The sequence below is a fragment of the Nerophis lumbriciformis genome, linkage group LG27, assembly GCF_033978685.3.
Source record: "Nerophis lumbriciformis linkage group LG27, RoL_Nlum_v2.1, whole genome shotgun sequence".
Classification (NCBI taxonomy): domain Eukaryota; kingdom Metazoa; phylum Chordata; class Actinopteri; order Syngnathiformes; family Syngnathidae; genus Nerophis; species Nerophis lumbriciformis.
In genome coordinates, this window is record NC_084574.2 from 2,476,291 (window position 1) to 2,490,000 (window position 13,710).

Sequence of the window (13,710 nt, forward strand, 5' to 3'; positions counted from 1 at the left end):
TGCTTTTGTCCAGCCAGACAGTATGGCAGCTTGTCTCTAAAGTTAGCACAAAAACACATCAAGGCTCAGCCCCCCTCGGAGGACAATGAAGTATAAATTCAAACATGGTTGCCTCAAAGCTTCTTTTTTTCCCCCGGCGGCAGCAATAGCAGTGGCAAGTTCTATTGATACTTTCTCCTTTGTGTGGACCGGATAAGAGCTGCCACCTACACAAGGAATTGTTGCAGAGCATGCAGCAACATGCTACCGCTACTAGTATAGTATCACGGTACTAATGAATCAAAAAGGGTACTAAACTCTGTTTGAAAAGTACCCGTTTCCGGGCATGACGTGACATTGCTGGTTTTACGAGCAGAGGAGCATGTTCGGCAGCGCGCACACTAGGGCTGCAGCTAACGATTATTTTTCTATCGATTAATCTATAGATTATTTTTTTCGATTAATCGGTTAATCTATAGATTATTTTTTCGATTAATCTATAGATAATTTTTCCTTTTACCGATTATTTTTTTTATTTAAAATGAAGAGGAAAAAATAAATGTAGGCCAGTTTTTTCAAAAGGCATGGCTTTTATTTACAAAAAAAAAGTATGGCCACTCAGTCAACATTGACAACAACATGACAAAATATTCTGTAACAACGTAAACATTTAAAACTTTTAACATTTAACAAAATTAAAAGTAGCTTATTTGCTTTTTAATGTGCAAATATAAAAGTAAACATCCAGTGCAAATCTTAATATTCTGGAATAGTATAAGCATTTAAAAAGTAAAAGTATTGCTTATTTTGCTTTAAAATGTGCAAAAATAAAGATAAACATCCAATACAAAAAAGTGCAAAACGGAAATATTCTGTAACAAGTGTAAACATTTCAACAAAAGTAAAAGTATTGCTTATTTGCTAAAATGTGCAAAAATAAAGCTAAACATCCAATACAAAAAAGTGTACAGTGTAAACATTTCAACAAAAGTAAAAGTATTGCTTATTTTGCTTAATAACACAACAATGATAGTATGATTAAAGTGAAAGTTAATTGTTGGTTTGTACATAGTATATGTAACCGTTAATGTTGTAAAAGGTATTTGCACAACTAATTAACGTTAGCGTTTGTGACACGTCTTGTGCCGTGGGGTTCTTTCAGGACCGACAGACTGAACGCCAGACGGCTTTGCCAGGTTTACAATCTTTTAATTTTACACAAAGTCTTTTCTCTTCCAACTCTTTTCTCTTTCTTTCCTCGCTTTTCAGCTCCTCTTCCTCGCTCGCTCGTCGTCCCCTATCTCTTGCGGCGTCGCTCCCGGCGCGCCCCGCCTCGCCGCTCGCTCGCCGCCGCCGCCTCTCCACAGCGTTAAAGAGGAGCGCGTCTTTGTAAACACTGAACAGGCACGCCAAACGCGCCTCTCAGAGCAAACGGTGCTTTAGTTTATGAATTTACAACACATACAAATGACACATTCATGTTTTTGTGTAATAATGACAACGTATACGCACGCGGACGATTGACTTGTTGATGGTGATGGCAAGAACGCTGTCGGGGGTTTTCTTTTCAAATGTTCGTTCATAGCCGTTGTGCTGCTATGATAGGCCATTTCCGCTCGACACAGTGTGCATACAACATTATTAGGCCATTTATTGAAATACTCCGACACTTTTGACGACTTTTGGCGTGCTTTTTTCCCCTCGCTCGCATCGTCTGCTTTGCGCTCCGCCATGACAGTAGTGTGACGTAAATATGCGACGCGCCGACGCACAAAAACGGCGTCGACGTATTTACGTAACCGATGACGTCGACTACGTCGACGCGTCGTTTCAGCCTTAGCGCACACACAGAGTACTTACAAGCAGACACAGTGTGTAGACAGAAAAGGGAGAATGCACGCATTTTGGTGTAAAAAGTAAAGATAAAGGTGCAGTTATAACACTGAAACACCCTCAGGAAGAGCTGCTTTAAGACATGGCTAGCTAGTTAGCGGCTAACATCCATCCGCAGTGTTTTAGCTACTTCTAAATCATTAATCCTGGCCTCCATGGCGACAAATAGTGACTTTCTTACGTTTCTGCAGGACGAGGAATAGCTAAACATGCTTCACTACACACCGTAGGAGGATACGATGTAAACAAATGCCATGGGTGGATCTACACCTGACATCCACTGTAATGATACCAAGTACAAGAGTGTATATCTAGTCGATGCTAGGGGGGGGGGGGGTACTAGCATGACAGGGGATGCAAAACAATAACAGTGCAATACTTTTTCATAACATGGTCACTACTGCCCAGTTTCTGTTGTTATATTCTTATTTTTCTGTTATTTTTATTCTCATTGTTGCTTTTTATTTTTATTCTATTGTAATATTTTTCTATTTTGTTTCCGTTTATACCCCCATTATTTACTTTTTAAATTCTATCTCAATTTTGCACACTGCTGCTGGAATTTTAATTTTCCTGAGGGAACTCTCCTGAAGGAATCAATAAAGTACTATCTATCTATCTATCTATCTATCTATCTATCTATCTATCTATCTATCTATCTATCTATCTATCTATCTATCTATCTATCTATCTATCTATCTATCTATCTATCTATCTATTGTTGCGTTTTGGACCAGTTGTTCCTCCCAGGGAATTCAAGTCACAATTCGCTCCCAAGTTCTTTCCGACACTTAAAGCTGAGTTGAAAAACCACCAGAGACAGAATAGGTATTTTGTTGTATATTCTCAAAGCTTTGCCAATATACATTTTTTGAGACCAGTCCAGCATTAGAACATTCTATCGTGCCGCCCAAAATGGTCTGTCTTCCCGATCCCACTACCCTCTCTCTCGTCCCATCTCTGTAGACAAAACAAAATGCTAGTCTAAACACATTCCAAAGAACTCAAGGTTAACACACACAGTATACTTGCTGACAGAGCATCAAGAGAATAAATGGAAAACTCGAACTGTTTTCAAATATGACTAATAAATGAAAGAAGTACAACTTAAATTCGGATATATGTAAATATCTGCCTCCGACACTATCCATCTATCTATGATTACATCGATATTTTTCAAACGTCACACAATCTTTTTTTCTTTTTTTTAAAATTCATATGTTTATAAAGTCAGTAAATGCGTCCCTGGACTCATGAGGACTTTGAATATGACCAATGTATGATCCTGTAACTACTTGGTATCGGATCCATACCTAAATGTGTGGTATCATCTCAAACTAATGTGAAGTATCAAACAACAGAAGAATAAGTGTGTGAACGTCTCTACACGTGGTGGGTTCTCCTGACGCCGACAGATCTTCGGGAGCCCGGTAGACAATTTGAATCAAGTCTTTTATTGACATAAACACCCAGGGATGGCTTGCTTTGCAGCAATATATGTTTGGGACTTTCCAGTGTTTTCCCTCTTTCGGTCTCTGTGCGTGTCTCTCTCTCTGACTCCAACAACGTGTCTCGGTCCGGCTGCTGCTAATAAAGGCGACAGGTGATTAGATTACCAACCCCAGCTGGGCGATCTACTCACCTGCCGCTGGCTTCGAGGCCGGTCCTTACGCGGCAGTTCCACAGACCACGCCTCCCTCCACAAAGTGATTATTACATTTGAACAAAAGTGTAGATAGAACATGTTGAAACAGAAAATAAGCAGATATTAACAGTAAATGAACAAGTAGATTAATATGCATTTTTTACAGCTTGTCCCTCATAATGTGTACAAAATAATAGGTGTATAAATGACACAATATGTTACTGCATACGACTAATTAGGAGTCTTTGTTTGTTTGCTTACTACTAAAAGACAAGTTGTCTAGTATGTTCACTATTTTATTTAAGAACAAAATTGTTCTTTGATTGCAATAATAAACAAATGTTTAATGTACCCTAAGATTTTTTTGTTAAAATAAAACCAATAATGACATTTTTTGGTGATCCCCTTTATTTACGGGGCATCACAACAAAATGTGTTAATTCCACCACTGTATATATCGGTATCAATTGATATCGGTATCGGTAATTAAAAGTTGGGGAATATTGGATATCGGCAAAAAAGCCATTATCGGACATCTCTAATAATAAGTGATGTTGAAAATAATGTGGCGCTTCATTGGAGGCGGACTTTTGATGGTATTTATTTACTATTTAGAATGCATTAAAAAAATGTCTTACATAAGGATTGTGATTAATAGGCAAAATAAAAGAGCAGTTCTCCTTTAAATATGCAGATCTCCTGTAAGCTTGTTGACTCACGTGGTGATCAGGTGCTTCACTAGACAAAGTGCTACCTAAAAGAGTCAACTTTAGACCTTTTTTGTGTTTGCAGAGTGACAAAAATGTGGGATCAGGTACATGTGATCGTCAGAGCACTCGCTGAACATTCACCCGACCGGTTTTTGCGTCCTCTGTGTCGTTTTGGGTCTCAGGTGTCAGATGTGTGCAGGTGTACTCATTGTACTGTGAGGCAACGTATACGATCCATGGAGTCCCCTGTGCATGCATCTGATGCAAGTTTTAATATGCTGAATGGCAGACACAATGCTCATTAAAGCTGCAAGCAGCATTGGTCGGGCCCGCGTATTTGGCAGGTGCTAGTCCTAAGTGTCCCAATACTTTTGTCTACTTTTAGTCTGAAGTGTCCCAAGACTTTTGTCTAGTGTACCTACCTTGTCTGCATTGTGTGGGCACGTTGGTGCTTCCTGCTTTTAAGCAGCCATCTTAAAAAAACAGCGGCGCAGCAGCATCAGCGCAGCGGGTCTTTGAAGGGTCATAAAATCAAAACCGGAGCAGGTATTAAAACGCTGTTCTGTTATTTTATACACAAGGGTTTAATCTCTCTCCTGTGTTAGTTTGAAGCCGAAACGACAAACGCGCTCAGAGGAGATAGTTTTTGAAGGAAGGTGACCGGTTTTTACAAAAAATTTGTTTTGAAGGGGGAATAGCAAACTTCCTGTTGATTTTTGCTGGGGGTTGTCAATTTATGAAATGTAGGTCTAAGTGAGACCTACATTGAAGTTTGTGTTTCATGTCTCTCCGACCTTCCCAGTGGGAGTTACAGGCAGTTTTGTCATTTTTTTCTTCCGAGGAGCAGTTTTTTTTGCGTTTTATTAAAAAATTGCAGTAGAGCGCAATTTTGAGATTTGGGGTTAGGTTTTTTTTTTAGATCGCAATGTTTGACAGTCCTGATGTGTGCGTTCAGTTTGGTGAGTTTTGAAGCATGTTAAGGGGGTCAAAATACAGCTCAAAGAGGCAAAAGTTACTGTTTTTAGTACGTTTTTGTCTTGAAGGGGGAATTGCCAACTTCCTGTAGATTTTTGCCCGAGGAAATTAATTCAGGAAAAGTAGGTCTAAGTGAGACCTACATATAGGTTTTTGTTTCATGTCTCTATGACATTTGTACTGGGAGTTAGAGGCAGTTTTCTTTCTAGGGGGCGCTAGAGCGCAATTTTGAATTTTGGGGTTCGTTTTTTTCATTAAAAGGCAATTTTTGGAGGTCCTGATGTGTGTGTTAAATTTGGTGAGTTTTGAAGTATGTTAAGGGGGTCAAATTACAGCGCAAAGCTGCAAAGTGCGGAAGAATAATAATAAAGAATAAAACCTTACAATTTCAGTAGGTCCTTATGTCCCATTGTATAAGGTAAAGTTAAAAGTTAAAGTACCAATGATTGTCACACACACACTAGGTGTGGCGAGATTATTCTCTGCATTTGACCCATCACCCTTGATCACCCCCTGGGAGGTGAGGGGAGCAGTGGGCAGCAGCGGTGGCCGCGCCCGGGAATCATTTTGGTGATTTAACCCCCAATTCCAACCCTTGATGCTGAGTGCCAAGCAGGGAGGTAATGGGTCCCATTTTTATAGTCTTTGGTATGACTCGGCCGGGATTTGAACTCACAACCTACCGATCTCAGGGCGGACACTCTAACCACTAGGACTCCCTTTGGGAGTCCTTATACAATGGGCCATGCGGGCCCTAATAAAACCTTACAAATTCAATAGGTCCTTATGTCCCATTACATAAGGACTCCAGTCCTTATACAATGGGCCATGCGGGCCTTAATAAAACCTTACAAATTCAATAGGTCCTTATGTCCCATTGCATAAGGACTCCAGTCCTTATACAATGGGCCATGCGGGCCCTAATAAAACCTTACAAATTCAATAGGTCCTTATGTCCCATTGCATAAGGACTCCCAAAGGGAGTCCTTATACAATGGGCCATGCGGGCCCTAATTATGTCCCATTGCATAAGGACTCCCTTTGGGAGTCCTTATACAATGGGCCATGCGGGCCCTAACAATGTTGGCAATTGTCTGCACGCACACACCAAACATGGCCTGGTTGCCATTTGTAACTTTAGTGAAGTAAAAGTGCTGTGAGGAAGGAAAGTTGACACTAAATAAAGAGAGACATTGTGTTTTGTCTGTTCCCAATCCCGCATGATCTGGAATTGCTTTCATTTTTATCGTTTGATCAAAGCTTATCTTTTGTTAACACTTGTCTTTTTCTTTCCTCCTCTTTCCTCAGATGAAGAGAAAGTTGGACCATGGCCCCGAGGTCCGCTCTTTCCCTTCCGGAAAAAAGCCCTGCAAAGGTCCCGAGTACCCAAGGTGAGTTCCTCCACGCCACGTGAGTTGACGGCGCTCCTCAAACCGCCTCCCACGCCCTCCGGCATCAAAAGGCCTAGAATTAAAAATGTATTAAAAAGTGCCATGGAGAAAAAAAAAAAAAAGGGAGCAAATCAAAGATGCTATCTTGGGTGACTTCAAACGGAATGATGCTCCTCGCCACATTCTCAACCCCCCCACCCCATGCCATGAATACGTAATGCACATGTTGCCACATTAAAATTCACTCTCAACACGGGCACTTAAGTGTAAATGTCGCCATGTACGCGGCCCTGTATCAGCATCCTAGCCATTAAATATTCAGCAATAATGAAATAGACCCTCTGCTGTCGGATCACACCCAGCACTCTTGGGACTTCCTCGACATCAATGTGTGCTGTGCATTCATCCACACATTACTCAAGGAAATAAGGACAATACATGCTGCATTTTTTTTTTTTTACAGTGTGGAAGAATATTTCTATTGCAAGCTATAAACGAACCCCAAAAGCAGTGAAGTTGTCACGTTGTGTAAATGGTAAATAAAAAGAGAATACAACAAATCCTTTTCAACTTATATTCAATTGCATTCCTGCCAACTACTCCGGTTTTCACGTAATTAGTACGGTTTTCATCAACCTATTCCGGGTTACGGTTGCAGTGATAATGGATTTTTTTTTTAAAGTTTTATTCACGAAATCGCGTAACAACAATGACAATCGACACTGCTTCCCGTAACTTCCTATCGAGCCATTCCGAATGCCATGCGCGAGGCTATTTATAGCACCGCTGCCAAGCACGAGGCACCAGTTGCCATTGTTTCCAAACGAGCGAACGATCATGGAATCAGCCGGAGAAAAATCGCAAACGAGTCTTAAACCGAAAAGAAAACCGCAGTCATTCCGTGAAGAATATTCAAAAGCCTATCCGGGAATAATTATCCGTTCCAAAAAGGGTGAAAACTACGCGAATTGCACCTTGTGCAGACAAGATTTTTCCATCGGACACGGAGGAATTAGCGATGTAAAAGACCACGTTGGGACAAAAAAACACAAGTCTAATGCCGTTGCTAAATTTGGATTTTTAGCCACAAAAAGGTAATGACACCAATGTTATCTATTGGAATTGTTTAGTACTGTTATACTGTTAAATGTGTTTATACTATTTATGCTTTCAAGTCCAAGTTGAAGAAATCTTGTTAAATGTTGACAGCATAACTACCAAAATACAGAAGTATGTCCTTAATATTTTTGCAGTGCTATTTCTGTTGAAAAGTTCAAATGATTACCGTATTTTCCGCACCATAAGGCGCCCTGGGTTATAAGCCGCGCCTTCAATGAACGGCATATTTCAAAACTTTGTCCACCTATAAGCCGCCCCGTGTTGTAAGCCGCATCTAACTGCGCTAAAGGAATGTCAAAAAAACAGTCAGGTCAGTCAAACTTTAATAATATATTAAAAACCAGCGTTCTAACAACTCTGTTCACTCCCAAAATGTACGCAAATGTGCAATCACAAACATACGTATATCAACATGGACAGAGCTGCGTGAAAAAAGCCACCCGGCCTCTTCGCGTAAACTTAAACTTACCTTAACCACTCGCTCATCTTTTCTTCATCCATCCCTTCGAGTTAGCTTTTATGATGACGCCGGCTGGAAAGGTCTCTTTTGGCAAGGTCTTCCTTTTGAATATCACCATGGGTGGAAGTTTCTGGCCATTAGCATGGCAAGCTAGAACCACAGTGAAGGATGACTTCTCATTCCCTGTGGTGCGAATATTCACCGTACGTGCTCCCGTTGTATCCACAGTGCGGTTCACAGGAATATCAGTTGCTGTGAAATAGTAATCCGTGTGCGGATGGAGAGATTGCGTCTTTTCATGAACCGGATACCTGTCGCTTAGTAGGAGCCATTTTGTGGTCTTTACAGATGTAAACACACAAAGGAAATGAAACGTACGGTATATCCGCGCGCTTTTTCTTCTTCTACGCGGGCGGGTGGTTGCTTACAGTAGAAGAAGAAGCGCTTCCTGTTCTATGGGGGCGGGTGCTTACCTTGGCGGTTGCTTGCGTAGAAGAAGAAGCGCTTCCTGTTCTACCGGGAAAAAAGATGGCGGCTGTTTACCGAAGTTGCGAGACCGAAACTTTATGAAAATGAATCTTAATATTTATCCATATATAAAGCGCACCGGGTTATAAGGCGCACTGTCAGCTTTTGAGAAAATTTGTGGTTTTTAGGTGCGCCTTATAGTGCGGAAAATACGGTATACATTTTATCATATCATGATTAAATTAATAGTTTCACGCTTTAATGAGTGATTTCATGATAAAATGTATTTAATTATGTCATGATTCCGTGTCAAAACGTCATGATTTTATTCTGGCAGAAATGGGACAAAATTCAATAAATAAATATGATCATTTATTAGTTATTATTGGGGACGGCGTGGCGCAGTTGGGAGAGTGGCCGTGTCAGCGACCTGAGGGTTCCTGGTTCGATCCCCACCTTCTAACAACCTCGTCACGTCCGTCATGTCCTTGAGCAAGACACTTCACCCTTGCTCCTGATGGGTGGTGGTTAGGGCCTTGCATGGCAGCTCCCCGCCATCAGTGTGTGAATGTGGAAATAGTGTCAAAGCGCTTTGAGTACCTTGAAGGTAGAAAAGCGCTATACAAGTATAACCCATTTATTATGCACTGGAGTTAGTCGTACTGTCAGTCAAAAGTTTGTAAAGCCAGCATGCATTGATATTTGCATGTAACTGTCTTCTCTTTGAAGACTATTGTACATTTTGTTAGAACTCAAAAAGCTTTTACTTTGAAAGTAAATACCCTTTGTCTGCAATTTCATGTCATCTCGAGCTACTTCGATATTAAGATAATGGAGGAAACATTTTTGCATTGTTTTTTCCTCCTACGCATACGCGCTGCAAATGAAAATGACCTTTGCGGAAATAAAAGGCTCGGTAATGCGCCTGTGATTGTTCTCATGAATATTGTATCTCCGTTTTGCCTCTTAATGTTTCCCATTAAAGGCGGTGCTTGTGTAATCGCCTCGCAATGACCTTCTCGCTTGTTTGCTATCTTGCACTAAATTGTCTAGTCCTTTTATGTGACTTTAAAAACAAAACATGTCCCCCCTCTGCAGCCCGACAGGAATCATCCCTTGCCCGGCCACGCCCACCACGTTCGGCCACATCAGGGCAGCCAACGGTCAGGGCCAGCAGAGGCGGCGCATCACCTCCATCCAGCCGCCCACGGGTCTCCAGGAATGGCTGCGAACGTTCCAGGTGAGCACGCTGTATGGCGCAAAGAAAAAAAGAAAAAGACGGAAGCTCATAAAAGAAAAAGCAGATGTTGCGCATAATCAATGTTCACATCCTCCGCCTTGTTGTTGTTGTCGACGTCGTGGTGGCCCACCACATCACGGCAGGCACTGTAGCGTGGAATTGGAATTAGCCCTACCTGGTGGGGGCTAGGAGCAGATGAACGGACATGTTGGCGCTATTAAAAAGGGAAACAGATGCAATCTAATATACGGAGGAGTCATTTCAGATCGCTATTAACCACGGCGGGTAAGCCACGGTTAATTAAAGATGACTGTCTGTGAAGGGCAGATCATAGAATTATACTTTATTTACTTTGTTCATGTTTCTAGCAGTTGGGAGTAGTCACTAGTTTAGGGACGACTGTCAGGAAGTAGGAAGATTAAAAAAATAGGTAATTTGATCTATGATTGTGTTTTAGCAAGGCTCCCGTCCAAAAGCAGAACCTAGTAACTCACTTCTAGCTGATTTTGATAAAACAAACGAAAACCAATCTATTTTATATTAAAGTCCCATCCATTCACAGAGATTTGATTTCTGCTTTGTTGATGTTAATTGGTATACGCAATTCCAGCCTGCAATTTTCGTTCAGAATGTCCCTAAAATTTGGCGGGAAAATGAGTTACTGGGTTTTGTCATAGTAATTCACGGAAGGCATCAAAAATATTACAAAGGTAAATCCTAGTATAGTGAAAAATACACTGATTTATTTTTTCAAGATGTTTGTAGAACATAAAACGAACGTGTCACTCTATGGGAACTACAATGTTGCATTTCGACTGAACCATATATCCACATTTGCGTGCACAAATGACAGGAGCGTCAGCATTTTATCAGGGTTAAGCCAATTCGCCGCTTTGTCACTACACTGTTTATCTTACGGACCCTGCCAAGTCACTGACATCTCGGTCAGGAATATCCAACCAGAAGAGCCTCTTTGCAGGAGGAGCAACGCGCAACAATTTAACTATTCCCTCCTTTGATGGCGGAATGCCACGTGGTTCTGTCCGTCTGGGGGGAAATTCCGCTGTGACATCGAATTTCGAAGTCAAGAAATCAACTTCAGTGTAATGGTCAGCGAAGTCCACTTTGTACTGCATGGTGCGCCTTCCTTTAGTGAATTTTACTTCACGTACATTCCCCAACAGCGGCATCGTTGTTTTCTTTCCACTGCGAGCACGTTGTTTGCCGCTGAATTCGGTAATACCGTATTTTCCGCACTATAAGGCGCACCGGATTATTAGCCGCACCTTCTATGAATTACATATTTCATAATTTTGTCCACCAATAAGCCGCCCCGGACTATAAGCCGCGCCTACGCTGCGCTAAAGTGAATGTCAAAAAAACGCTGCGCTAAAGTGAATGTCAAAAAAACAGTCAGATAGTTCAGTCAAACTTTAATAATATATTGAAAACCAGCGTTCTAACAACTCTGTCCCAAAATGTACGCAAATGTGCAATCACAAACATAGTAAAATTCAAAATGGTGTAGAGCAATAGTAACATAATGTTGCTCGAACGTTAATGTCACAACACACAAAATAAACATAGCGCTCACCTTCTGAAGTTATTCTTCATTCGTAAATCCTTCGAATTCTTCGTCTTCGGTGTCCGAATTGAAAAGTTGCGCAAGCGTGGGATCCAAAAATGGCCGGCTCCGTCTCGTCGAAGTCATCGGATTCAGTGTCGCTGTTGTTGTGCAGCAGTTCTGTGAATCCTGCCTTCCGGAAAGCTCGGACCACAGTTGTGACCGAAATATCTGCCCAGGCATTTACGATCCACTGGCAAATGTTGGCGTATGTCGTCTGGCACTGTCTGCCCGTCTTAGTGAAGGTGTGTTCGCCTTCGGAGCTGCGTGAAAAAAGCCACCCGGCCTCTTCGCGTAAACTTCCCTTAACCACTCGCTCATCTTTTCTTCATCCATCCATCCCTTCGAGTTAGCTTTTATGATGACGCCGGCTGGAAAGGTCTCTTTTGGCAAGGTCTTCCTTTTGAATATCACCATGGGTGGAAGTTAGCATGGCAAGCTAGAACCACAGTGAAGGATGACTTCTCATTCCTTTTGGTGCGAATATTCACCGTACGTGCTCCCGTTCCACAGTGCGGTTCACAGGAATATCAGTTGCTGTGAAATACGGTAGTAATCCGTGTGCGGATGGAGAGATTGCGTCTTTTTATGAACCGGATCCTTGTCGCGTAGTAGGAGCCATTTTGTGGTCTTTACAGATGTAAACAGGAAATGAAACGTACGGTGATATCCGCGCGTTTTTTCTTCTTCTTCCGGGGGCGGGTGGTTGCTTACAGTAGAAGAAGAAGCGCTTCCTGTTCTATGGGGGCGGGTGCTTTCCTTGGCGGTTGCTTGCGTAGAAGAAGAAGCGCTTCCTGTTCTACCGGGAAAAAAGATGGCGGCTGTTTACCGAAGTTGCGAGATCGAAACTTTATGAAAATGAATCGTAATAAAGCGCACCGGGTTATAAGGCGCACTGTCAGCTTTTGAGAAAAATTGTGGTTTTTAGGTGCGCCTTATAGTGCGGAAAATACGGTACCTCAATCAATCAGACTGACAGCAGAACTCTGTGGGGCATCATAGTCGGGATGGTCCATGTCAGGTGCCTGTTCCATATTACGGGTGCAATCCACTGCAATAACTGGGAGTTCCATCGAACCCACATCGTCATCAGGCATTGACGCCGCCGTAGACTGCCTGAAAAGGAAATAAAACAGCTAATCTAGTTGACACCGAGCATTGTGTTACTCTGTTTCAGTATACCTACACGGTACCATAATTTATAAAATGAATAAAGTCGCGATCGATTTCGACTATCGTCTCTAAGCTAATACAATTCACAGATTGTGGTTTTGAATCTGCCAGCAGACACAGGGAGGAGCAATTACTTACGCCAAAAATTTACTTATGTTAAATAAATAAACAACGTGGGCGCGTCGATCAGTCAGTTAGCGTATTATGAGAACAGACAACTGCGTGGACGCGATTTTATAGCCATTCTGCGCAAAATACGGGATTGATTTCACTCACCTTACATTTTCCAGGGCTAGAGCCACTAATCTTTTTCCTCTGCTCCAAGACATACTTCCGAATAAAACAAGTAAGTAGCTGGACCAAATAATCTTCGTCTGACAACCTCAATCAGTGAATATGCTGCTGGGCGCCGCCATCTTGCCACATGACTACAGCGTACAATCCGATTGGTCCCTTGAGATACTAGGTTTTTCTGTTGTATCTACGCAGTTATGTGGTAGTTGCTAGGTCCTGCCATGCGCGTAACAGCTTACTTACGGAACAAATTACAATATCGCATACACTAATGTAAAGCATATCACCTAGTAACTCCAAAATTATTATCAGCTCAGTTTTGACCAAAATTGAGTTACTGGGTTTTGCCTTTGGACGGGAGAAGGGATGGGCTGCTGTAGGGCTTGAAAATGCAATGCATTTAGAGATCAAATCAACTTTATTTATAAAGCACATTTAAAATTTACCACAGGGGTAGCCAAAGTGCTGTACAATGAACAGGTTAAAAGATAAAACGAGTACCGAGCAAACACAACACAACACAACACAAACAGAACACGATAAAAAATAAATAATGTCCGATATCGAACTGCCGATATTAAGTGACGTTTTATTAAGTTCGTTGGCTCTCATGAAGTCTGCAGTGAGTAAATAATAAGTAGAGATGTCCGATAATATCGGACTACAGATATTATCGGCCGATAAATGCTTTAAAATGTAATATCGTAAATTATCGGTATCGGTTTCAAAAAGTTAAATG

General features: G+C 41.7%; 1 protein-coding gene across 5 annotated transcripts in view; it reads left to right on the top strand.

Annotated features, from left to right (window-relative positions):
- Positions 1-13,710, top strand: part of fbxw7 (F-box and WD repeat domain containing 7) — a 346,930-nt gene that overhangs the window by 241,395 nt on the left and 91,825 nt on the right. For all 5 annotated transcript variants that reach the window (XM_061923037.2, XM_061923038.2, XM_061923040.2 and 2 more), the window contains 2 exons: positions 6,511-6,593; positions 9,739-9,880. In XM_061923037.2, the coding sequence (XP_061779021.2) occupies positions 6,511-6,593; positions 9,739-9,880 (225 nt within the window). The remainder of the gene's footprint in view (positions 1-6,510; positions 6,594-9,738; positions 9,881-13,710) is intronic.